This window comes from Dermacentor albipictus, chromosome 7 (assembly GCF_038994185.2).
Source record: "Dermacentor albipictus isolate Rhodes 1998 colony chromosome 7, USDA_Dalb.pri_finalv2, whole genome shotgun sequence".
Taxonomy (NCBI): Eukaryota; Metazoa; Arthropoda; class Arachnida; order Ixodida; family Ixodidae; genus Dermacentor; species Dermacentor albipictus.
In genome coordinates, this window is record NC_091827.1 from 49,464,654 (window position 1) to 49,491,967 (window position 27,314).

At 46.4% G+C, this 27,314-nt stretch overlaps 1 protein-coding gene across 1 annotated transcript in view; it reads right to left on the reverse strand.

Annotated features, from left to right (window-relative positions):
* LOC135902260 (uncharacterized) overlaps positions 1-27,314 on the reverse strand; it is a 53,640-nt gene that overhangs the window by 18,855 nt on the left and 7,471 nt on the right. Inside the window, exons 2-7 of the mRNA XM_070522228.1 lie at positions 20,205-20,323; positions 18,444-18,563; positions 13,515-13,751; positions 8,167-8,386; positions 5,126-5,279; positions 135-244 (exon numbers count right to left, since the gene is read on the reverse strand). Of these exons, the coding sequence (XP_070378329.1) occupies positions 135-244; positions 5,126-5,279; positions 8,167-8,386; positions 13,515-13,680 (650 nt within the window). The 5' untranslated portion in view covers positions 13,681-13,751; positions 18,444-18,563; positions 20,205-20,323. The remainder of the gene's footprint in view (positions 1-134; positions 245-5,125; positions 5,280-8,166; positions 8,387-13,514; positions 13,752-18,443; positions 18,564-20,204; positions 20,324-27,314) is intronic.

Here is a 27,314-nt window from a genome sequence, read left to right on the forward strand (position 1 = left end):
GAAGCAGGGGGCAATGCCGTTTTTGTATATGCCGTCTCTTCTAAAATGCTGCCGCCACAGCCGTGTAACGAACCCACGACCTCGAGTTCCCAACTGGTTTAGGTGACGACTCCCATCAGGCAGTTTATACTCACTTGGTGGCTAATTTGGCTTTTTCCAGGATAAGTGTACCTAGTTTTCCATTCGAGAGCCCTATTCCCAAGGCGCAGTGGTGGCCATCTGTAGTTTGGAAATCTCCCACAATCTGGACGAAGTGGCGGTCGAAAAAAGGGTGAAATGAGGCTTCATCCTCTCGTTCTCAATATTATTTTTCTTTAGCGCTTGTTTCATATTCTACGTATAGCGTGACGTACCTAACTGGCCCAGCATACATTTTACTCACGGGTACTATTTTCTAAAAAGAGTTCTACTCCTCAAGTTATTTCCTTCAATGCGTGACATAATCTATTAGCGGCACAAGCAATCAACATCGAGTACCATGCGCCCGCTACACATTTTCTTTGCGTACTTTTCTTTAACCGACCGAATCCGACAGGCCAGTTATTATTCTTTCCTGAAGGTCTCGCGGCAACTATGTTCAGCCAACAAGCTTTACTTTTTATACCGCATATAGTTCACAGAGCATGAGCACGTGGGATTCGGCTGACATTAACTGCTTTCGCGGCGTTTGTCGGCATAATACTTTGCCGATCGAATGAACGCTGGAGGATGTTCACTCTACAACTACGTGATTGCAACGCGGAAAGCTGGCGAAGGGCCCATTAGGACTCTCTCAAGTGCAGCTGCTAGCCTTAAGATTGATATTACTGTACTACTGCTCAGATTCCATTGACTTCTTCAGCCCCACCGGATGTCCTAAAGCGAATCATTAGGGAACGCAAACAGTGAATGTCGTTAACTAGAGCCATTGGGACTCCTGCATTTTAACCTTCCCGGAATAGACTGGAACAACTGCTCACATGACGGCCATGATGTCGCAAGTTCAGAGTCACTGCTAGATGTATCGTTTACGTTTTCACTGAACCAAACGGTAACTGATAAGACCCGTATCACTTTAACATCATCACGGTTAGTTGACTTAGTTCTTATAAGTAGTACAGTTAGAAGTGTATATATATACGCACTGACGTACTTTCTACGTCTTTGCGTTTCTGCGCTCAGGCTCTTTTATAAGCAAGCGGAATGGGTATGCCAACATCAGAGGTATTGTAGCACCGGCCATGGATTGCCATGGGTGTAAGCTGGCCGACTTTGCAATGCAGTCGTACAACCTCGTAAACCTTAGTCTACTTTTACGGCGTATACACCGTGCTGTACGGTCCTCCAGATTCTAGATATATAAATTTAGTTGGCCCAATATGAAAATAGGCATTCTGACGTGGACATGAATACACCATCTTCTGTAAAACTACTCAGTTCACCTCGGCTGGGCTGACGATTCGAATAATGAGCGCCTGCGGTGCGCAGTGCTGTGCGGCAGAGCTGTCTTTTGTGGGTTCGCTACTTTTTTATTTAACGAATAGAAATAGTTTCTTGCAGTACTGACCTTTTTTTTCGGCCATCATAGTGGAATGTGCCGCAATGCTAATAATCAATCTTAGTGCTTTCCTCCTTGTAAAGGGTTAGGTTAGGTTAGGTTCTTACGTAATATGCGTGATATAAATAAAAGTGAATAAACACAAATTGTAAGCGTGGGACTAGAGAAACAAAGCAACTTTATTCTGGTAAAGAAACTGAACCGTGCACCAACATATAAGTACATCGGTGCCCACATTTAATGCAACCTATTTTGGAGTACTCACATTTAATATGCCATTAAGAACACTTAGTGCATTCCATATGCTATTCTACGTGATCTGCAAGTTATGGAATATTGTATATACCGCATTCGGTCTACTTTAGGCGATTACGCTTTACAGTTAAACTGTTTGCATAGCTCGGTCTCCCAATGGGCCTGTCGCGTTCGCAGGCAAAAACAGTAGGCAGAGCTGGGTTGCAGAGCGTGCAGAGCTGAGTTGCTTGTAACACCACTAGATGACTCTCACTTCCTCGCAACCCACCACTGCGTTCCAAAAGGGGACGCTCATAACATCCATCCACCCATCCCCGGCAGCGGCGGCGCCGGTAGTGCGGGGGATAGAAAGAATTACTGCCCAAGCACTCCGTGCGGCGGCGGTGTTATTCACTGAGTTAATCCCTACGGTCCATCAAACGACGGCTTTCGAGGCTGCCACTCCTCGGTACGCAGGTGCTGCTTGTGCTCGGCTGCACGAACATCTTCTTTTGCCCTGGTTGCAGCATCCGTACGGCGCAGACCAGCTCGTTACCGCTTCTTCTCGCGGTGCTCCAGATCGAAAGCTGCCTGCTCCTCAGGAGTACATGTGTCGCGTGGCCAATCCATTAAGCAGCCGGAGAGAAACTGCTGCGCGCGCGCTCGACTGCGATGGAAAGCAACAGCGTCAATACTGGCTCAGCCAATCGCGCGGTTCATTTCTGTTTCGAGCGTGCGCATGGGGTTGCCAGGAGGAGTTTTCGCCGTACAGGCGACAGAGCGACGGACAGATGAACCTGCTAGGCAGATACATATACGCTGTAAGAAAAGAAACAGAAAGCTCGTGTTCGAGCATTGCGGTTGCCGCAAGAAATTTCCGATAAGGATTACGGTTGGATAAGCTACACTCACCAGAAAGCCTAAACTGCCGGGAGTGATTAACAACACTTTCCTATTTAAAAGAAGAACACACCTCGAAACTGATTTGTGTTCTAATATGCCATGAAAAGGCTGTGAAGATTCCTGAAGAAAAGTGTGCTCAAGAAGCACGACTGAAGCGAGGTAAAGTGCGAACCTCTATTCTTTGTTTCACTGCGTCGATGCACTTGCTAGCTGCGCAAGTGATGTCGCAGGCCGGTAAAACACGTTAGTCGAACACAAATTTCGCCATGTGAATAATTCCAGGCTATGTCTCAACGACCAATCGTTTAAGTTCTCGTTTAGGACTTCGCAGTCAGACTACCTTTACAGCGTGCATTGGAGACCAATCTCTTTTTTTCACAAAGTAGTGTCCGAACTGCAGGTGTCGGCCTATGATTGCTAGTGAAGATTTACCGTAACCACCAGGAACTGCCGATCACAGAAGCGCGAGCACCAAGACGAAGAAAAGCAAGTCACTGTTTCGCCCAAAAGGCGGCGCATTGCTAGCGATAGTAAGTTAATTGCCACTTACACCAAATGAAGACTCACGCTTTATCAGCCATACATATTGAAACAAACACTCGCTTACTAAGAAAAAAAATCTAATATCACGTGCGCACAGATAAACTTGACAATATCTCACTCGTTGAAAGCGTGTAGTCGCCGTGACAACGTTGGCACAATTAATAGCGTTGGCAGCGGGGGAAAAACGCTTCTCGCTAATTGGATATCACGTGAGCTTAATGGCGAAGCGGGGATGAAGCCAGAACCATCTCGACTGACCATTTGCCTCCGGACCCGCCGCAGATTACCTCGAAGATCAACGTGCGGGTCACGTGTATGCCGGAAATGCACTCAGGCGCGCGGACAGCTGCAGACATCCACAGTTAGGCTGAATAATGATCTAAGAGTATTGGCGGCACTCGACTATTCCGAAAATGCCGTGTCTCGAACGATGCAGGCGGAGGGTAAAACAGTGTTCTGTGGCTGGAAATCAGTGGTAAAGAATCTAGCGATGTCGATAAAGACGCGTAGTGAAGTTTTCACGTGCTTGCGACGAGCGTCGAAAACGGCGACAAGATGAATGTTTTCTCAGGCAAACGCCTTTATTTTATTGTGAAACGATACCAAATCGAAAGCCGGATCGGACGTTTCGAAACGTGGACTTAGCTTGTTCAAGGTGGCATATGTTTGTTTGTTTGTTTGTTTGTTTATTTGTTTATTGACAAAACAACGCTCAAGAGCGGTTTGTCTTGGTGGCAAGGCAAAAGGCGTCATTAAAAGCCATCTGACTAGGCCTTTGACACCAGGGAGCACGTGGACATGACATTTCCAGGGCCGCCTATACAATCCTTGTATATGCCTCCTTGAGGAAGAGAAGTCCACTTCTCGAAACGTTGGCTCCGGCTTTCACCTTGTTCGCGTTTTGCTCATCGTCTGGAATGTCCATCTGCCTTCTGCCCCGTGGTTTCCCTGCTTGTTTTTTCATGGCGATGCTGTGTACCTCTAGCCCTTGGGTGCATCCCCCGATTGCGTTTCCCGAGGGGGTACCCCAGCCGGCTTACTTCTGTGTGGGCGACAGTAATGTGTGAGCCCTGATACAAGGTACAAGTCGTCACATTGTTCAGCACGGGTGCACGAGGGTGCACGAGCTGGCCAGTTTGCCTTACGCCATAAACGCAGGAAAGAAATTATTAAATTTGGAGCATTTGAATTAACCTCTTCCCGAACGCTTGCTTAGCTTCCGTTGATTCTAAGGTGCGCATTGCATCTGCACTATTATGTTAAAAATTTTCTAACTTTCCGAAATTCGGCCTTCATCCTAGAATCAAGGCCAGCCTAGGTGCCTGTGCATTCGGTTTGACGCTTCTTCGTAGTAAACGTTAGTTCGCCGCATCGTGATGGGAGCTGTACCATGACCCAATTTCCTCGAAATGGTGCAGAATACCTCTGTCGTATTCATTTTGTCTTATCGGTCATATCGCTTGTATAACGCAAACAAAATTACGTCCTTCTCTAGCAAGCCTCGAAAATCGCCGTAGAATATCTCGCTTAGGGATCTGTGTTACCTGCGCGAGCGATTCGAGATAGCCATATTTAAATTCATATGTGCCCAAATATCGATCGACATTAATCACCTTTCCATATCACTCGTCCTTATGGAATGTGATAATGCATCTGTGAAAATATTAGTTACTATTGCATAATTTGATTATTAAATATTATACATGTTTTTCCCTGTTTCTCGTAATTCTTTGTTCTGTTCAATCAAGAATATTTCCCATTTGTGTATAAGCCTCACATTTCCCTACCCTCAATTATTATTAAATTACTATTACCAACAATGTGGGACCATTCCTTCTATAATAATACACCTTGATAGTTTATTAAAGAGTGAAAATGAATATAGTGGCCATGTATACGTATGCTTACCCTCAAGTACTGAAGTGGGCCATCTTTGAGTTTGTCGTAGTCCTCTATATTATCTACATTGAGCATGCCGAAGTGCACGAAGTTGTCGTTGAAGAGTTTGGTCATGGCGCTCTCAATATCCTGCTGTTTGTTGCGTACCAATTCACCGATGGTTCTGCGCAATAAATAAATGAATAAATAAATAAATAAATAAATAAATACACAAATAAATAAATAAATCAATCAAATAAAAAAAATAAATAAATAAAACAACGACAACACCGACACTTCCTTAAGCTAAAGCAGAGGTTCGAAGATCATGCGACCGACACAGATCCCAGGGTATTCGAGAACGCTTTTTTCACTCGGGCTCCACTTCGGCTGAAGAAAGTGCATGGTGGCGCCGCCACTCAACAGCAGTGTCAATGTTCGTCATCAGCGGCTTAAATAATACGCCTTAATATTGGCAGCAAGCTTTACTAGCGAGTGATGTCTGTTCGGTCTGCATTGTTTGCAGAAAATGGTGCGTTGACCCGCTCGGTCAAGCATGCCATAAGATAAATGGTCTTCTGCACCAGTTATGTACAGTCTGAAATGAACTGGAATAAATCGATGGATGCAAGAAACAAACTAATGTGAAGAGGAGTCCATGATATTCTGCCGCACCAGTATTGGACAGACTTGGCGAGAACTCGCGTGCACTTTTGCGTACAGTCCCCGCATTAAAGGTATATAATTTAGAAACAATGCTTTATTAGCCTTAAGAGAGAGCGTTGTCCGTTGTCCCCGAGATATGGCTATCACAAGACCTCTCCGAACCATCTATGCTACACCCGTTATCGACTTCCTAATGCTAGACGTCGTTTTACATCACCGTGCCCCTCGTCAGCTTTTCAAAGATCTGCGTCTGGTGTAAAGTTAGCGAAGCTTTACTTCTTTCTTGTGCCACCATACAAAAGCTTACGACTGCGTACCACACTCATAACAACGGTTTTTTCGAACGCTTGAATCGCACCATCACTGATATCTTGTGAATTTATCTTTCATCTGATAATCGTGACTAGGACACTATGTTACCTTTTCCTGCCTATGCGTATAGACCCTCAGGCCCTGACACCCACGGCTACTCTCATTTGAATCTTCTCTCCCGACAGAAAGCAATGGAGCCTTTTGCAACCTTGTTCCAGTCCCTTCAGAACTGTCGGGTGAATACGCTTCCGACGCCATTGCTACAGCAGAAGAGAAACGTCCGATTGCGCCCATCCATCTGTGCGCTGTGAACGCGCCGAAAGTTGTACAACTCCAACCACCGGGACGCCCACGTCAGTGCATGTAAACTTGACCCTTTCTGGTCCCCTTCTCAGCTCGTTGGCTTCACTCAAAAACAACTATCGCGGTAAATCGGCGCTTACCATGTCCTGCCCAGCAGTCCGTACCACGACAAGTGACAGACGTTACTTTCGGGATGGGCCCCGTTCGATGATACCACGCCCTCTGCTTCCTCACACATGATGTACATTTCCGCCTAAAGCTATACCCCTCACCTACGAACCTGTCTTAGACGCCTCGTCGACGCTTTTTCGGTCCGAGTCAATGTCATGTGACTGCAGTCAATATGACAAGGATTACATTAGTGACGGTGTAGAAGGAAACGAGGATTATAGAGATTTTCCTTCCACCACCTTGGCTGTGTTCGAGCTCGGTGAACAGAGATTTTAAATCTATTTTTATTTATACCGTTACCTGTTGCAGTTTAACCAAGAACATCTATACTAAAACAAGAAGAAAACATGCATCTCTTTTGGCACACGCTATACAGGGTGTTTTTCTTTAGGTGCAGTAAATGTTTTTGAAGATTGCCGAGGTTGATAGCCCAATTCTAACTTTTATTGTGAATTCCGCAATAGGACGGCCAGTACTTCTACGAGAACCAAAATGTTCTAAATATTAATTTTCAATGTGTCCCACAAAATGCATTGGCGTTCCAGTTACTTTTTCACGAAGGCGCTGTTTGCTTCTTTGAAGCAGAAAATTACCTGGAACATGAATGCATTTCGCCAGACGTTTTCAAAATTCTTAACTCGAAAAAGGTGCTTCCTTGACAATTCGTCCCAAGTGGGTACGCCATGTGAGCTTAGCGGCGATAAATCGTAGGTCGACATACGTGGCGTAGAGCGATTCAGTGAAATGTTAATTAGTCTACGTTAATTATTTCTCGTAGAAGCGATGGCCTCTTCATCAAATGGTTTAGACCAAACGTGAGAATTGTGTTACGTGCCATAGGCCTATATAAGAAAATTTGGCGCGGCTAAAAGAAACGCCCTGTATATGATGACAGCCTAGATTAAGAAAAAGCCGCATCACAAGGGCGAAATAGATGTAAAAAAAAAACAAACGAAAACTACAGCTTTCAGCGATACGTTCGGCTTTCAACTCATCTACTGCGACAAACTTATTTGCTCCTCTGTGGCGACCATTCTCTTCCTTTCGTTGCCAGTGTTTTCCGAAAAAGGGGCGGATGCCAGTGACACCGGAGTGGAATATGTTAGGATAAATGTGCGGTATAGCAAAACTAGGCGCATGCCTAGCCGCTATAAAACAATGTGATTTCCCCAGCTATCATATATCGGCTTATTACGTATTGAGGACTCTCTTATATGCTGCTGCTCTTTTCTTTAACTGACAGGCATCAACAGCTCACGCACTGTCATACGCTCGTAGTGAGAAAGCGAAAAAGTAAGGACTGGCGGGCAGGCTTCGCTGCTACAGTACAGGTTATACATAAAGTGAAAATACGCTACACCTTCAAATAGGCCATGATGTCGTGTCTTAGTCTTATACTGACGCATATCCCACTATGGCCTATAAGCTTGTACTCGATGCACGACTCTCCGCTTGTCCTGAACGAGTTCGTTCTTCTTCACGTATCACAGTTTCGCTGCCCTCCCTCACGGAGTTATTAGGTCACGTTACATTGAGCAGTGATAGATTCCTCATATTGCTGGCGGGCGTTTCTGTTCGTCACAGAAGCAAAGGAGATGGAGAGGCACGGACGAGCTCACCCCGGATACATCGAAGTTCCAAACGTTGTCTTCGAGTATGTCGCTGCGGCGGACCGGACCACCTTGAAGGCGGTGTCACTGTACAATGGTTCTATCTTGTTGGTCTTGTCGTTCAAGAAGACGTCCGTGTAGAATATGCTGTCGCATGTTCCATCGGGGGGCACCATATCCTTGATCACGGCCTGGTGCCCGACCGTGCAAGACAACACGGGCGGTTTTACTGCGAAACGCAAAAGCCCACTGTATACACTGTATCACTTTAATTGGCCATTTCGAGAACATTCGTTACCATAATCTGCACAGTGCTTATTGAGCTTTATTGAGTGTGGCCAGGTGTATAAACGAAGTAAGCGTTCAGAGCTTGTTGGCATGCTTTGCTGCGTTATAGCAGCGTGTTGGTATAGACATAATCACTGCGATAGCACCGAAATAACTGCCGATTAGGTTGTGGTAATGAATCTGGTGTTAAATATTAGTACCCTCGCGATGCTGCTAACTTAACCTCAATGAAATTAAGCGACTCTCTTGAATTAGCTTTTCGAAAAAGCTGCTCAATAATCTGCACTTGTGTGTTGCGGTGAAGTTCAACATGTGGCTGAAAGTTGCATGAATGACGTCTAGGCATGAAGGTTGCTGTTTCTACATTTCTTGAATTACCCAGAATATGTTTATATGTTTTAGGCCAACAAGGAAAACCCGTATTTTTCTTCGTCAAATGTAGCAAACAGAAGTCGCGCATAATCAGAACCCAATGAACTAAACCCCAATTGACTTTTCTTCGGGACGAGCCTGTGAATATGTACTATTTGGCAGCTTTGAGCCCCCCAATACGAAGAATAAAAGATTTCAAGGAATTTTCATATACGGTAACCCGCACGTGCGCGTTACTTCGCATCATAAACGTAGCACTTTAACTCTGGTAAACGAGTTTAATAGGAGCACTCTGGTGGAGGTTATTAGCAGTTATTAAGGGTTATATTAAGAGTTGTTAGGACCACATAGATGGGCACGCCGAGTTGTCCAGCTTTCAACCTTTGATGTTGTTATTGAACAACACTGAATTTCACATAAACATGATTTTGGTGTTGATCATCTCTTTCTTGTAGTAAGCTTGTGTACTACCGATAAGGTTAAGCCATATATAGAACCCAATGTGCTTTAGCTCGCCCGATAAGCTTGCGGTATACTTTCGAAATAATTGACTTGAACACCAGTCAGCATTTTCCGCAATATCGTCGCGCAGATGATTAAGGAAAAACTGATGATTACAGCTCAAGGTGAGCCTGGGCACATCAAACAGAGCAAAGCGTCCTAGATAGTGAAAGAAACGACACAAGCACCATTCTCAACTAATTGGAGATTGCAACAGAGCAGAACACATGCACGCCCAAAAAATAGCTTGTACAAGCGCATAATGCCTCGATTGAATAAAGCATAGAATCCGTGTGCCTCTTGAAGTGAATTCTGGAAACTGGTAGCAGCCTTAACTTATTTGATTAGAGCTTTTAAAGAACCGAAATATGGAAGAATAAAAGCAAGTCACGAAAGCAACATAACCTAACGCAGATTCCCACACCAGTCACTCCAGCGTGATGTCCAATGTCGAAGTGCTGGCGGGTACAGAAGCCTCAACTCCAACATGAAGTTTGCTCCAAGAAAAACGGTATCTGCTCAAAGGCGTACCTGTTTCCTCCACTTCATATCTTAATGAGAACCAATCTTCTTTGTAAAATTCGCAAATTTAAGTCTCGCACTGAAGTTATCGAGAATTCCACTTGCCCACAACACAATTATGTAGAGGAAGCATACAAAAGTCATTGCTTGTACGCATGAGGCGCAATTTCGAAGTTTGTTGATGAATCTAGAATGTGCATGCACATCGCATTGAGAAGCATTTCTATTGTTTTATTATTATTATTATTATTATTATTATTATTATTATTATTATTATTATTATTATTATTATTATTATTATTATTATTATTATTATTATTATTATTATTATTATTATTATTATTATTATTATAAGCCTTAAGGATCAAAATGTTGCGTAACTTGTATATATTTTATCAACTTACTCGTGGACTTCACCCCAAAGCGCATTGTTTTTCTATATCGGGACTTCGTCTCCTTTTCATAGTTTTAATATTTTTGAAACTGGGCTCTGCAGTGAAAGTTCATCTTCGGGCCTTTTTTTCTGCCCACTACGACGTCTTCCACAGTGACCGGGCCTTCTGTGAGTTGGAACAAAAAGGTGGTGGCGTATTGACTATCACTGACAATCCAGCGAGGCGCTCCCGGCGAGACAACATAGAAAGTTTGCAGGTGTCGATTTGTTTAGAAATCCGCCTAACGCGCGGCGTGAAGTTGTTCATTGTATCCCTCTGTGTATCGACGAAGAGTCCCCTGTTCCTTTTGGTGAGATCATCTATTGTATTGAAAGTGTATTATCTTTCCATAGCGCGAGTGGAGTAACCATTAACCGTAATTTTAGTATGGCCTGAATTGACTAAAGCAACCGTTGATGTTCTTATTACAAATGCCAAGTGCCACCTGCTATTGGGCTTTCAAGCCTTCTGCTACTTTACGCAGCATATTTCTATCACCAATTTCTCTGGTTACGTCTTAGACCAGTACTTGGTAAATTCTCAAGTTAAACAAAGATATCTCGTTCTGACATTTCATCCGTGCATCCTGTCCCGATATGTTTTGTTGGTTACTAAGAATAACTGCCTCTGTCTTAGCCCTCAGGCAGAGCTCCTCCAGTGGCATAATTGAATCTTTTCGGTTTGCTTTCAAGAGGCGTGGTTATGCTGATACAGACAAAACCAAGGTACAGGACCAAGCAGGTCAGGTAAAAGACCTATTTTGAACACGAGCCGAAATTATCCAGTACAAGGTCGCTCACTATAAATATCCCTTCTGGTTTTTGTCTAAGCATAAAACTGGCCTAAAGTACAATCATGGCGTGCACACAAAATCCAGAAATCCTGTGCCTAATGGGTGAAGTGAAGAATTCCGCTTTATTTTGCAGGCCCTCAGAAAACGCCTATACAAGACGGATCACGACTCATATATAATATTCTTGGAGAAAAACACCATGTGACCACATGGTGGAACATTCGAAGTATAGCGCCCGATTTATTTTGTCCATGGCACATCTATGACTTTTGAGCTTGCCTTTCGCATGTTACTATCTTTTACTGTGAAGATCTCGTTGATTTCGGATCATCATGAATTTATCTCTGGCCGCTCCGCTACGACAATCTCCTAAGTGCCCTGACGCAAAACTCCACACGGGTACTTTAGAGAGGGCAAGGTGAAACTATTTACTGTGACTTCAAGAAAGTTTTCGATGTAGTTTGCCACTCATTGTTTCTAATCGAGTTTCCGCACTGTGTTATTGACTCGTAGTCGGCAAAGCTCTCGCACAGTGATTGTCTCGATAAACGATGTCTTGTTAACGACAATGGTCAACCGTCTCCTTTATGCATGGTCTAGCGAGCTGGTACATGTTACAGGGAGGGGGTTTTCGCGAGATTCATCACAGTCTGCATGGAGCTAGAACCAGATCGACCATCAGAGTGGATCCGGCAGGGAACGCTAGATGATGTGCAACCCAATAACGGAAACTTAATATACCTTAAAACTTATTGTGCGCAACAAACAGGGACGAAGAATAGAAGAAACACAAGGACGAGCGCTTCTATTCTTCTATTCTTCGTCCCTGTTTGTTGCCCGCAATAAATTTTAAGATGAATTTGTTCCAACTAGGCCAACTCGCAGTCTTGCTTAATACACCACCACAGGTGAGCGATGCGCTCCAAGTCAAATGCAAAAAACGTTCGGTGTGCGTGCTCCTGTACGCAAGGGCTGAGATGATTTGTCTTCACGTAGCGTCTCGCTGGCCTTCTTATACCATCCACTATACGAACACTCTCATTTCCACTTACTCCACGATAGCGGGCCCTGTGAGGACACGACATGTCTGCTCACACAGACGGATTCGGGATAAACCATTCACTGACGAGGAGGGGTAAACGTAGGGCGAAAGAGTGTAGGATTTGCACTGGTGCATAATCCCGTCGCACGTCGTTGGTCACGTCGTGCCGGGGACGTTTGGCTTCCGTTGCATTCTTGGCCGAACAAAGTGAACAGTAGCAATGAAAACTAGCGGCGTCCCTCAAGGGTCTGTATGAGGTCTACTATTTTTGGAAATGTTTAATAATGACGTTCTTTCCATTATTGACAAGTCTTCCTTTCTTCTACATGACAATGACCTGAAGATTTGCAAGCAAATTCCTACGGTTTACGACTGTCGCATCGTGCAGCCTCACCACATTTCTCTTTGTAAACGGTGCAATGATAATAGCCAAACTTTCAATGCTCCCAAAATTTATGTGATGACTTTCGTTCGCCAAACAGCAAGAATTTTTTTTTATTTCGTAAGTTCTACATCATAGTTGTCAGAGCCCAAAAACGAGTTCCTTGTGACTTTGTATGTACCATTTACAAAGAGACAGACGACAAGCTGTCCAGAGACAAATATCTTTGGCGGAGCCCTGAGAGCTATGAACATGCTTGAGAACTGTCCTTTGACGGTGACCCAGCGTTCCTGATCTGGCAGGTAGTCCTGAGGAATGGCATTAAAGATGCACGAACTTTGGTTTCTCAGCGTTTTGGCAGAAATACGTCAAGAAAGAAGAAAAAAATTAGGCGCCTTACTTAGGTCACAGTAAACAGAGTCAAGTTCACTCCTGTCTCCGGACTGCGGGACCGCGATAAACCCATGTAGTACATTAGGTTGATCACTGCGCTGCATGCGAATAATGGGTGCAGGACAGACTCGAAGATTGTCTAGCGAAAGAATAGGAGAGATATCATTGTGTAGGTTTGTACGTCTGTTTTCAAACCATACTTGTGGATGAGAGTGAGACGACAGTTTTGCCATTGCATACGAAATATTAGTGCCTTGAGGCAGGTGTTATATATGGAAGTTAGGAATAAACTACGCCAATGTCTGAATGAAATAAATAAAGCCATGACATATTGACAGGTTGAAATATAGTCGAGGTAAAGGCAAAAAGTAAAGATGCGTTTGAGCAAAGGCACGTTTGTTCTAATGATAGAAAACTGAAATATGCATTATTGTTCCACATGACCTCCCTGTACATCAATGCACCTTGGCCAATGTTTCACATGTTTTTTTTTATTCCATCGGGAAAAAAAAAACAAGTCCATGAAGAGAAGTTACAACGCAATTCATGTTTGGATTTCGTTTCTCTAGAACCTATATTAAAAATAACAATAATAATTTATTAATTTTACTGTTGTACTAGCGCACTTACCCGGAGGAAGTGTGGTAGTTGGAGGAGGACGGGGTGGCGGAGGTGGGGGTGTAGGTGCGGGCGGCAGAGATGGGGGAGGAGGTGGGGGTGGAGGTGGAGGAGGAGGGGGTGATGGGGAAGGAGGTGGGGGTGGCGTTGTTGATGATGGTTTCGGTGATGCTGGCATTGTTGAGGATGGTGTCGTTGTGCCTGGTTTTGGTGATGTAGGGCTGGCGACGCCAGGGTCAAGTTCAGTGTCTGTGACAAGATAATGCGGCGTCATGAGAGGTTAAATCCTGTCACGTTTTTCCGTTACGGCTATCAATTATTACAATCAATCAATCAGTCATTCGATCAAATGGTTAGTCATACAACGCTTAGAACCACATGAATGTGTATGAGGCGTGTACGTAAGTATTTACATGTCATTAAATATTTGTACTAAAATATGCTCCGGTAATTTTGTAGTTCAACGATTATTTCGTTTACTCTTCAACCTTCCTAGAAGTTGAATGACTTCTTTATGTAACCTTATACATGCAACCAATTACCGTTTTGATGAAACAACCTACAACAGATGATGCTGTCGCGAGTTCTTAAATTTGGCAGGGACCTGAAATAAATGAGTGGTTTTGCGGGCCACAGATGCGCGCCGCAGTGGAGGACTCCAGAAATTTCGACCAGCTTGGGTTTTTTAGCGTTCACCTAAATCTAAGTGCACGGGTGTTTTCGCATTTCACCACATCTGAATGCGGACGCTGTGGCTGGCATTCGATCCCGCTACCTCATGCTCTGCAGCCAAGCACCATTGTCCCTTCGGCAGGAATAACAGTGTCCAAAGGGGGCAATATTTGCACATTGATTGCCCCCTTCCTGCGATCAGCGTCCAGTAGCTACGCCTGGGTCAACTAAACATTGCATGGGCATCTCTCGTGGAAGTGAAATTTTTGAGCTATTCTAATATATAGTAAGTTTATCTCTCTCTCTTTCTCCTGAAAGCGATTTTAGGTGGCCTTACCTAGCGGTAAGAGCTGCCACTCAATGATTAGTAACCGGAAAATGGATTTAAGAAGACACGGAAAAGAAGGCGACACACACGCTCTACCTTGCAACTACCTTATTTCCGAAATTTGGGGAAGATATAGAGTACAGTTGACACACGAAAATACGGCTACAGCTGCAACCACGCGCCCGTCCGTTTTGGCCGCTTAATCACAACTGCTGGTTTCTCTTAATGCACACGCCAAGAAGTATTTTGCGTTTTAGAGCGCAGTTCCTAGGCGCCTGTTCTTGCGCTGAGCTTCGGCGTCGGTGCCGTAGGTGGAGTAACCGAGAGAACGAGCACAGCGAAAGCCACGTGGGTGCTAGCGATTACATTGAAACCTTCGACGAGTCAAGTATGAAAGCCGACACGCGTGGCCCATAGATCGGATTTCCGATGATCGCCGACCCTGCTAGCCGCTGTCGTTGTGCTGGAGTGTTACGTGTATTGCTGAACAATTTCGCCCAATCAAGAGGGACATTTGTAACTCACAGTTTCGACACCCCCGTTCTTTGCTGTCATTTCCATGCGTGAGTATATTACGAAAAAGTGTCAGCCAGTTATTTCTGAGCAATGAGCTACGCGACCGCTGGAAGTTCTTCGTCTGCCGCAGCTGATAAACGAGATGCCCGAGCACAGGGTAGCGCCACCACCACGAGGACCCTGTCGTTCTGAATCAATATATTAGGAACAACATGTCGCTAATTCAAAGCACGCAAACAGCCTCCCTCGAAATTCGCATTAGACAGTATCGTAGTCGTCTCTGAATTTTTTTTCACTCAGCGTCAGAGACCCCATGCTTCGGCATGTGTCATCCATTTTTTCTATATTTGGTGCTCCGACTGTCACTCTTGTCACCTGGTCACAGGAAGAACTGTAGTACTATCGAAATTGGGTACGCATCCGCAATCCCGTCAATGTAATCCTGAATGCATGGAAATGGCTGCCTTTCAATTTACAACATCGGCCTTTTAATATTTCTTTTAGGCACCTACGAGTTTAAACAATGTATACTTTACCACATGACAGAGGCACAGAGTACACTGCGCTGCCCGTGAAAACAAAACGCGTTCGTAGCGGTGTAGAACAAGTGCCTTCCGAAATGATACTGATTTGAAGATATGCGCCATCAAACTACATGGCGGGTTAAATTTCTCTAACAAAAGGGTCTATTGCACTGAAGGGAAAGTAACCGGAACGCCCATTCATTCCGTCACATGCTTTAGGAAATGTCTGGTAACTGCTGTCATTCTGGCAGTTATTTTCAAGTGGATGAGTCTAGAAAACTCCGTCTACCATTCGTAAATTATAATATGTTGCATAAATTTATCAATTAGGTAGCAAATAATAATTTTCCTAAGTAGTGTTATATGTGTTTAGATATCTCTTGCTAGTGATGTCTGCCTCTTCGTATAACCTAGTTCACCGACAATAATTATGCCATCTGCCACAGCCAACGTTTAAACAATCCACGACAACTTAAATATGATGACCCTGCATACCTTACTCATTAATACGAATAGCATTATGCTGGTTAAATAATATGCAGCTGTATGTCGAAAAACACCACTAATTTTCACAACTTTTCAAGGAAGATGAACAGTTACTGGAGTGCATTACGAACGCTTCCCTTCCAAGGGAACGGAAGCATTGCAGGGGGCGGCAGAAAGTTAGGCGGGCGGATGAGATTAAGAAGTTTGCATGGACGGCATGTCCACAATTAGTACATGACCGGGGTTGTTGGAGAAGTATGGGAGAGGCCTTTGCCCTGTAGTGGCCGTAACCAGGCTGATGATAATAGTTGCGAACAGTAAGTGACACCGGCAGGAGGTGCATCACATGTTGGCGGGTAAATTCAATTCGAGCTACTACGTAGCGCTGACCCCCCTTCGATTGTTGGCCCCAAAGAATCTCCACTTGGCGATTTTTCTATTCTCGACTGGCGCTATCACGAGCGCCTTTCCCTAGCTCCGGTAACGAAGAAGTGCTTCGCTTCATACACGACACAGTTCCGAGCGTCGCGGAGTTTAGTGACTAAATCTCATGCGCGACGTATATTCTTGAGATAAAACGCAGCCCTTATCAACCGCCCGCTCATTATTCGGAGTTTCGCTGTTGCTGCGAATGTCCCCGCATACCAACAGACAGAGGGAGAGAGAGAGAGAGAGAGAGAGAGAGACGATTACCAATTAAAAATTTGAAAGACAGTTCTCATTGAAGATTAGTAAGGTGTGAAGGGCTGCACAGGATGCAATTCAAGAGGAGCGCCAGCTCGATCTATTTGCTGCATTTGTGTAATGGTAATAAAGTCGGCAGAAAAGTAACCGTAAAGTAATCGATTGCTTTTTTGTATTGACCCAATTTATTTTTGTGGGGCAGTAATTGGTAACCGTATTTGATTTGCTTGTTAAGAGGAGTAGTATTTACGATCCGTTAAATTTCTTTTTTTTTCTATAACGAGTAGGAGTGTGCAGCAAGAGATCCCACAGCACGAGGCCGTAAGACGACGTACTGTTACAATATGCAAAACCTGATTTAAAGAATACGGCGCAATATTACCTAGTATATGAGATAACGTTACATTAAAACAATTACACAGTTAATGCCAGTAAAAGTAGTACAAATGTTATAACGGTTACAAGGGTAGAACAGTGAAAAATAGCGGCATAGTTTTGAACACGGGACTTTCAAGGCGTTTGTGAATAAGACGAAAGTTCTTGTTTTTAATGTGATCAAACTCACAATTGCCTAGTACAAGGCTTGTGCAGAAAATTGAGATTTCCATAGCGAATCGAATAATCATTGCTTTTTGAATCGTGTTCAATGCATATTCGATTTCTATCCCATTCCAGAATTCTTTGGTCGAGCTTCTCGAATACCCGTTTCGTTCCAGTACTGTAAAGTAGAGGAACAGTTCTTGCTGCCTGCGTGTTGGAAATGTAGATTCGTTTGAAGGAAACTTTAGCGGGAGTGCTGCAGATGTTGCTAAGATGGTTCAGTTGTTGAACAAGCACGTACGGGCGGTCACGTGTGAATAATTGTTTCCAGCCGTTGAGTAGGCCTGTGTAGCCTTTCGGAGCCCAGGAATGCGGCGTCAATATTTAGATGAAGCAGTATGTCTAGTTCAATGTAAATCTCATCATGTTTGGATATGCTAAATAACAGTTCGGCAGTGTAGTATTGCCCTTCGTACTTTCCCCGAGCAGTTCACGCTACTACGTGGTTCTCGGACGCGCTGTTCCATTTTTTTTTCTTCTGCGCCGTCGTTGTGCCGCAACCATCATCGACTTTGCTTTGTTTAAAATTTTTGTTTTGTGCATAGATGTCATACTGCACTCGTTGTTTCGGATGTACAAGCTTGTAACTAGGTGATACATCATGTTTAAAACCTTGTTAGGGGTAAATATTGATTTGTACTGGGCTTTTGTTGCTGAACGGACTCCTTGGAGCTCACGATGTAATTTTTTAGATATTCTGAATGTTTGACATTCAATTTGCATGCGAAAGATCACTTTCTCGAACATTTGTAATCGGTTTGATATAAAAATTTGGTTACACAATTGCCCCTGCAAAATACGTAATAGGATTGTGTTAGGGAAGTTAGCAGCGTCAAAGGTCGCGCTGCGTTAGCCGCATTTAGTGCGTGCTGAAGCTAAAGTAAATTTAGAAGCAAACTTGCTTGGGTTGAAATGTATTGTACAGCCGTTACGACGGCACCGAAGGGGAAGCTTTGGTTAAGTGTTCTGCAAAGGAGGTTTCCAAGCTAAAACGGGGTTTGAGCTTTACGCGTCTGCTTTGACGGTCGTACCTGCCAAGAGGAACTCATCTGACGTTTTCCTTGACGTATAGAAGCTCTAATTTTCACACTTAGTGTTAACGCTGGAGTGTGTGCTTATGCGGGCTCAGACCTGTTAACGCTGCTTCCGTGGTCGGAGGTAGTGCGGGAGGCGTGCGGGGGACAAAAACGATGTCACCGCCGCGACCGTGGCTGCCACCGCTGCCTTCGGCATCCCCGCCGGTCGTCTCCACTGAAATTAAAACAAGCGATAGAGGAGATCATATCGATTGGCACGGTGTTTTACGGACCACTGAGGATTATTATAACCACCAGGGGTTCCTTAACGCGTCTCCGAAATTCACAACATGAGCGTTGTCGCATTTGAGATCGTCGATATCCGGCCGGAAATCGAACGCGCAGCCTCGTCGTACTCGCACAACATACATGCACACGCGCGAACACACGCCTATAATCCTTGCATCAGCTGCCAGTGAAACGCGCGCCGTAAGATGTAAGGTTTCATAAAAAAAAGAGGTTTAGGCTCATCATAAATTTTTAGGGTTTCTCGTGAAAGTAAAGATGAGGATTTGTAGTGGTTTAGCTGTCATTGAGCGTCCTGCGTCAAGAGCATGCCAAAATGCATCCAGGTTGAACAGATTCACTGAATTTCAATGAAACAGGCACTTAGAACAAACTTAAGAAAAATTAGTTGGGCTCATTTGTCTACTATGTTTAGTTATCACTTTACGTAAATGTAGGGAGACATATATACTCTGTTTAACCGTGTTCGCCTTAAAAAAGGATCGCCACATAGCCATGCTCACAATCTCATTAATTGACCAGTCACCAACTTTACAATAGTGCAGAAATTAGAACTAGTCCTAATTTCAGCACTACGGAAACTAGTGCAAATTTATGCACTCGAACACAGAAAAAGAAAAAAAGCGAGCGCGGAGTGCAGGGGGAAATGAAAAACGCGAGGAGTAAAGCGGAGAGGAGGGTGCACTGACGAAGAGGCGAAAGGGTGAGGTGGAAAGCGGAGGGCTGGCGAGGACGAGGACAAGGCATGGCGGCCAGCGCTGAAAAAAAGCACTGGTGTTGGCTTCGGCCACGCTGCGCATGCGCTACTTCGCTTGCAGTGCCACCGCCACCACTAAAGAATGCGCTCACCGCGAGCCACGCCGTCCAGTGTTTATGCTTTGTTTCGGACAGTGAGCAACGCAAGTGGTGAAAATGCTTTGTTTGCTGCTGCTGCTGAATGAGCTGCCCGAGAAGATAGCGCCACCGCCGAGAGCATCGTCTCATTCAGAATCAAATTCGTTGCCATAATACATCGCGAATTCAAAAGACAAACAGCTACGCTCAAAATTCGCGATAGGGAGTATCGTCTTCATCTGTGAACTGTTCATTGCATGGTTTGTGATTCTCACATCATTATCATTTGTGAGGGAAGGTATACGCATATCCATTAAATAGCCTCATGTTCCCAATCATATAGCAGATTTGTTTTCAAATGTGCTTGGCGCATGCATTTCTTGTTTCAAATTGGAAATCTTGCGATGACCCACCCTTAGTTGTGATTGACAACTTGTTCAACAAGTTGTCAACTGCGTTTTAACTGACCTCAACAGGATTATGACTTTCCGCGGAATTTTGAAGAAACGTTGTAAGATGCCCAAATCAATGTTATTATAGCCTAATATAGCCGTCTACCCTAAAACATGACCCAAAATAAGTTGCAAAGTGTGCGTTGTATCTGCATAATTTTTGTATTTCAATTCAATTGGTGCATTTTTGAAGCATGCTAAAGCATGCGTTCACGAATGAAATAAATAAATGGAAGAACTAACTACTACCATTCGATCGAATGAGAAAAAGTGGTTACACTCACCATCTGAACTTCCATAAAATCCAATAAAATAGATGAATCCGATTAGAAGCAGGAGTAGCACAAGTGCGATTACTATGTACCCCACCTTCGAATCATCCTTTCCCTCGCCGCCACCACCTCTGCGGGAAAGAGAAACGAAATATTTCAGACACTTCTCCCTGTGAAGGCGACTGGTCAGTGAGCAGTCATGACAAATGGCATCACAAAACGAAACACGCACACTCAGGCTTACAATGTTTAGAATAGTTTGATTGAAGAACATTGATTTCTGCTTTGTGATAACTATAGCAAGCACCGACAGGTTCCACCGTAACCATTTTATCGATATTCTTGCACGATGTTAGCCCAGTGCACGCGAGATTAAATGTGTTTGTACTCTCGATTGGTGCGGCAGGACGCTCCAAATTCCATAAAGGTTTGCTGATACGAAGGGTTGTCGCGCCTACGTGGTTGGGCCGATTTTGCAGATAGTTCAGTTTACATGTCAGAGACAGCACAAACAGGCGCACCAAACCACAAACCCGGAAAATGAATCTGTCCTGAAGTACCGTTGATTGTTTTACTGCGAGGTTCCATAGATAGCAGAGGCGTTGCTACAGGTTTTCTGTTGTAAGGTTTCTCCCTGATTCGAAGCTCTCGGCTGGTGAGTGGTGATGGTCGTCGGTTTGCTTTTTTTTTGCTGATAACGATGGTGACGACACAGAAAATTCCGACCAACGTACCACTAAGAGCTTTTGCTTTATAAGTCTAAACGCGTAGCCTTAAAGACAGGTCACGACGGGTTTCTCTATCCTGAATTGAGCCGGTGCAGACTCTTCCTGCTACATATTGTCACGAAAAGACAAAGTAAGATGTGCCTGGCGTCGGCGAGGCAGACCGTTGTACAAGATGGCGTACAATAAATTCAAGCCGGCGTCCTCAGCTTCTACTTCTTCTGCCCCAGCGCCCGTCTCCAGCTAAGCGCGCGTTCCAGTCCCAACTTCTTTTTCAGCGCTGGTTCGTGACCCCTAGTGGCATTATTCCCCCGCCAAAAGAAAGGCATCGACCCGATGCTTACCAAACTAGAAAACCTAGCGGCATTATTCCCCCGCCAAAAGAAAGGCATCGGCCCGATGCTTACTAAACTAGAAAGAGGAAGTGTGGAAGTCTTATGAGACCGGATTGGCGTCGCCTTAACGCTGGATATACGGTTTGAGGCGAATGACATGCACTATCTCCGAGTGATGCTGTCGACGTCGAGACGACGCGGCACCGTCGGGAATGACCTCATAGTTCACTTCACTAACGCGGCGTATCACTTTGTAGGGTCCAAAGTATCTACTAAGGAGCTTCTCAGACAACCCCTGGCGACGGACTGGAGTCCACACCCAGACTTGGTCACCTGGCTGGTACTCCACTTGCCGATGTCGAAGGTTGTAGGGTCGTGCGTCTGTTCTTTGCTGCTTCGCGATGTGTATGCGCGCAAGTTGACGAGCTTCCTCTGCGTGTTGAGTAAGTTGCTCGGCGTCGGCAGTAAGTGATGCGCTGGTGTCGTGCGGGAGCATAGCGTCTAGCGTGGTCTGGACCTCGCGCCCGTACACAAGACGGAACGGTGTAAATCGTGTGGTTTCCTGAATGGCGGTGTTGTACGCGAACGTAACGTACGGCAGGACTTGATCCCATGTTTTATGCTGGACGTCCACATACATAGACAGCATGTCAGCTATGGTTTTGTTGAGCCGCTCCGTCAGTCCATTGGTCTACGGATGATAGGCAGTCGCCTTGCGATGTTGTGTACAGCTCAGCTCGAATATGTCCTCTATCAGTTGGTCTGTAAAGGCAGTGCCTCTGTCGGTGATGACATGTGATGGCGCACCATGTCTGAGGACTATGTGATCGATAAAGAACTGGGCAACTTCGTAGGCCGTGGCACGCTGTACAGCTTTCGTCTCGGCGTAGCATGTTAGATAGTCCGTGGCGACTATAATCCACTTGTTTCCGCTGGCTGACAAGGGAAAGGGTCCCGGAAGATCCATGCCGATTTGATCAAACGGCGCGCTAGGTGGCGCGATGGGTTGGAGTAACCGCCCGGGCTTCAAAGACGGTGACTTCCTGCGTTGACACTCACGGCAGCTTTGCACGTATCGCTTCACCGTGGCAGAAAGTCTGGGCCAGTAGTACGTCTGGCGTACTCTTGCAAGAGTGCGTGAAAATCCCAAGTGTCCAGACGTGGGCTCATCATGGCAGGCTAAGAGAATGTCATTACGAAGGGCGGCAGGTACGACCAATAGATATTCTTTGTCGCTGGCACTCGAGTTTTTCTTGTAGAGGACACCATTGCGCAGGCAGAAGGTCGAAAGACTGCGAGAAATGTGTCGTGGGATTGTAGCATTTTTGCCTTCTAGGTGATCGATGACAGGGCGCATTTCGGCGTCCTCGCACTGCCGTATGATCAAGTCAGATTTGGTGAGGGCCCCAAAGAATGCGCCGTCTTCGTCCATGTCCTCATCACGAGTTTTGATGGGAGCGCGCGACAACGCGTCAGCATCTTCGTGTTTGCGCCCCGATTTGTATACGATGGTAACATCGAACTCCTGCAGACGGAGACTCCATCGAGCAAGTCGCCCGGATGGGTCTCGTAAGTTGGCTAACCAACACAGGGAATGGTGGTCTGTCACCACCTTGATAGGGCGACCGTAGAGATAAGGCCGAAATTTCATGATGGCCCACACAACCGCTAGACACTCTTTCTCGGAGGTGGAGTAGTTGATTTCGGCGCGTGAAAGTGTGCGACTGGCGTAAGCGATGACTCGCTCGACGCCTTCCTGGTGTTGAACGAGTACAGCGCCAACACCGATGTTACTTGCATCGGTATGCACCTCGGTGTCAGCATCCTCGTCAAAGTGAGCGAGGACAGGTGATTTCTGCAGGCGTTGTCGTAACTCGGTGAAAGCTGCGTCCTGCTCATCCGTCCAAACGAAGGGTGTGTCTTCTCTCGTGAGGCGTATGAGTGGTTCGGCGATGCGCGAGAAATTAGCGATGAAGCGACGATAGTACGCACACAGACCGAGAAAGCGGCGTACTGCTTTCTTGTCACGAGGAGTCGGAAAAGCAGCAACAGCAGATGTTTTGTCTGGGTCAGGCTGGACGCCATCGGCGTTCACGACATGCCCGAGAAACTTCAGCTCTTCGTAACCGAAGTGACACTTTTCTGGCTTTAGTGTGAGATTAGCGGAGCGGAGCGCCTCAAGTACCGCCTCTAAGCGCTTCAGATGCTCTTCGAAGGTCGCCGAAAACACAACGATGTCATCTAAGTATACTAAACAAGTGTGCCACTTCAGACCCGTCAGAACCGTGTTCATCATTCTCTGGAATGTGGCCGGTGCAGAGCACAGCCCGAATGGAAGTACTTTAAATTCGTACAGACCATCCGGGGTAACAAAGGCAGTTTTTTCGCGATCTCGTTCGTCAACTTCGATTTGCCAATACCCGCTCTTCAGATCTATGGATGAAAAATACCTGGTTCGCCGCAGTCGATCTAACGAATCATCGATCCGCGGGAGCGGATAAACGTCTTTTTTTGTGACGTTATTCAACTTTCTATAGTCAACGCAGAACCTAAGCGTTCCGTCTTTCTTTTTGACGAGGACCACCGGCGATGACCAAGGGCTTTGGGACGGTTGTATGACGTCATCGTTAAGCATTTCTTTCACTTGTGCATTAATAACGTTGCGCTCTTTCGCCGATACGCGATAAGGCAGTTGTCGTATGGGACGAGAATCGTCATACGTGATTATTCGGTGCCTCGTGATGGGCGTCTGGCGTACCTTAGAGGAAGATGCGAAGCACTCCTTGAACCGAAGGAGCAACTTGCGCAGCGCTTTCTGCTTTTCCTCCGAAAGGTCTGAATTGATGTCGATATTGCTGAGTGTCTGAGCTGGGTTCTCCTTCGTCATAGACGTGAAGCATTCAGCAACGTCGTCTATGGGCTCAGCGAAAGCGATAGTAGTACAACGAAATAGGTGCCGATGTTCCTGGCTGAAATTCGTCACGAGGAGCGCCGAAAGTCCATCTCGAAGCACAATGAGACTGCGGGCTGCACATACACCATGAGTAAGCATAAGAGAGGAATTGCCCTCTGCAACAGCTTCGCCGTCAGGCAGATCGTCGCATACGACCATTACCAGGACACTTGCGCGTGGTGGTACAGTTACACTGTCGGCGTAAACTCGAAGCGCGTTACGTCGGCAATTGTCGCGGCTGTTCGCTGCTCTCTCTGTCGAAAACGTCACTGTGCGTGCCCGGAGGTCTATAACGGCACCATACTCTCGCAGAAAGTCAACGCCCAAGATGAGGTCCCGAGAACAATCGCGGAGTATAAGGCAGCTGGCTGGAAACGTGGACCCACGAATCTGTACTCTGACCGTGCACACGCCCAACGGTGTTACGATGTGCCCGCCAGCAGTACGAATTTGCGTTCCAGACCAAGGCGTGATGACTTTTCTAAGTTCCTTCGCTAGTTTTCCGCACAAGATTGAGTAATCGGCCCCCGTGTCCAATAACGCACTAACGTGGCGGCCGTCGAGCACCACAGGTATGTCGAGCGAGAGTCTGTCGCTGAGTTCGGCTGCAGTCGTCGCTGAATCGCGCTGAATAGACCGTGCTCGCGTCGATGGGAGGTCTTCGGAAGGGCGATTATCAGCGGCCTCGCCCCCGAAGGTCGCTGTTCTTAGTTTTCCCGGTGAGGGCTTGGCCATCGTCCTTGCACTGCCATTGGAGGGCTTCTAGCAGCTGGGGAAGATCGCCTGGGGGACGGCGAGCGCGACTGCCGCCGCGGGAACAGTGGCATACGCTGCTGTTTCAGGTAGTCTTCAATCGCCCTAGGCCTTTCGCCATATCTGGGCCTTGGTGAATCCGCGGCAAAGCCTTGCAGTCCGAGGCGGCGGTATGGGCACTCGCGGTATACGTGACCGGCTTCTCCACAATGATAGCACAGAGGCCTTCTGTCCGGGGTACGCCAGACGTCAGACTTCCTTTCGAGCGGGCGCCGATCCTCCATACGTTGGATCGGTTGCACTGCTGGGAGCGGCGGGCCGTATGACGCGGCGTAAGACGTGGTGGGGTCGAAATGGGTCGGAGCGGGGACAGGGACTCGCCTCAAAACTTCCGCATACGACGGCCGCTGCAACTGTGCTGTCACATGTGGTGCATTGCTGCTTGGAACGAGACGTTGGATCGCTTGCTCCACTTCGTTCCTCACAAGGGCAGAAATGGAACTTAGCGAGGGCTGAGGCGGGCAGGTGAGCCGTTGAAGCTCATCACGCACCACAGAGCGGATAAGGTCTCGGAGAACGTCCACGTTTCCAAAGGCCATCGTGTCCGTCAGTGAAGCAGCATTCGCGTGCCTGTCAGACGGAGCTGAGCGCTGGTCCGAAGGTGAAGTTGCGTTCAGTTGCCTTTCATAGAAAGCTGAACGCTGGTGTAACATCTTTTCCATCGTGGTGGCTTCGGTTAGGAATTCAGCCACGGTCTTCGGCGGGCTTCGAACAAGGCCAGCAAATAGCTGTTCCTTAACTCCCCGCATTAGATGGCGCAGCTTCTTTTCCTCGGACATGGTTGGGTCCACCCGACGGAAGAGGCGCGTCATATCCTCGACGTACGACGTCACGCTCTCGTTCGGCAGATGAATGCGGGATTGGAGCGCCCGTTCGGCTCGTTCGCGGCGATCAGCATTGGTGTAAGTCTCTAGCAAGGCACAACGGAACTCGAACCACGATTTGATGAACCCTTCTCGGTTCTCGTACCAAATGCGGGCACCGTCCTCCAAGCTGAAATAGACGTTCCTTAACTTCGCCGCGTCACTCCATTCGTTTATTTCGGCAACGCGCTCAAATTGGGCTAGCCAGTCTTCTACATCCTCGAAGATATCCCCGTGGAACACTTTCGGCACTCGGAGATTCTGCAGCAGATACTGAGTTGCCGTTGTGGCCGTACCTTGCCTAGTGGTCGGTAGGGACGTCGATGTTCCTTCCATACCGGTGTGTGCGGGCGTCGATGTTGATGCGGAGAGAGGATCAAGCTCCGGAGGCAATCCTCGGATTCTCCTGCTTGCCCGGTGAACAGGGGTGTCCACTAGGATAGGGCTGGTACTCCTGCTACCAGGAGGGGTTTGTGGCATCGGATGAACCGTACCCCGCACCTCCACCAGTTTTGTCACGAAAAGACAAAGTAAGATGTGCCTGGCGTCGGCGAGGCAGACCGTTGTACAAGATGGCGTACAATAAATTCAAGCCGGCGTCCTCAGCTTCTACTTCTTCTGCCCCAGCGCCCGTCTCCAGCTGAGCGCGCGTTCCAGTCTCAACTTCTTTTTCAGCGTTGGTTCGTGACCCCTAGTGGCAATATGTATGAATGCTGCAAAATGGGAAAGGGAAAAATTCAAGTCCTCTTGTACTACGCTGAGCTGCTATCCATGCCTTCGTAAGGTGAAAGCCTGAAGTAGCTGATACCTGTGGTGATCTGGAAATCACGGAGTGCCGTCTAGAAACCCATGTGAGCTCGCCTCGGACACACGAGTGCTTATGCAACTGGTCGCACCCTCATCGTCGGCTTCTTCGACAGCTGGCTCTCATGCCGCTCATCATACAAAACAAAGGCAATTTTAATTGTGATAGAAGTGACTTATGCACTCGTATCCACTATCCTCTGTGGCCGTCGAACCCTCGAGCTCATGGGGAAGGCGATCCCACGGCGCTTCGTAATAAGTCGAGGTTATATAACTAGGTCACTGTTAATAAGAGGTAATGAAGCCACTCGGGCCCGAGACCTGTGGTGGGAGAAAAAAAAGTAACAAGATGTAAGAAAGCATCCGAGCGTAAATGTCGAGTAATTTTATGAAGGTCTCTTGTGTGGCCAGGCTTTTGCCTTCATATTGTTTGGCGTATGCTACAGTGACTGTTTATTAATGTGAAGATCGTTACATGAAAATGCTATATGTTTTGAAGAGAAGGCCTTCTTAGGCGACTTCAAGCGGGTTTGCCCTGCCTGGAATTTCAGTATCTACATCTGAACTCTCGATGATAAAAAATTGTCCCTTCGCTCCTCGAGAGAGCCGCAGAGAGCCGAGCTATGAAA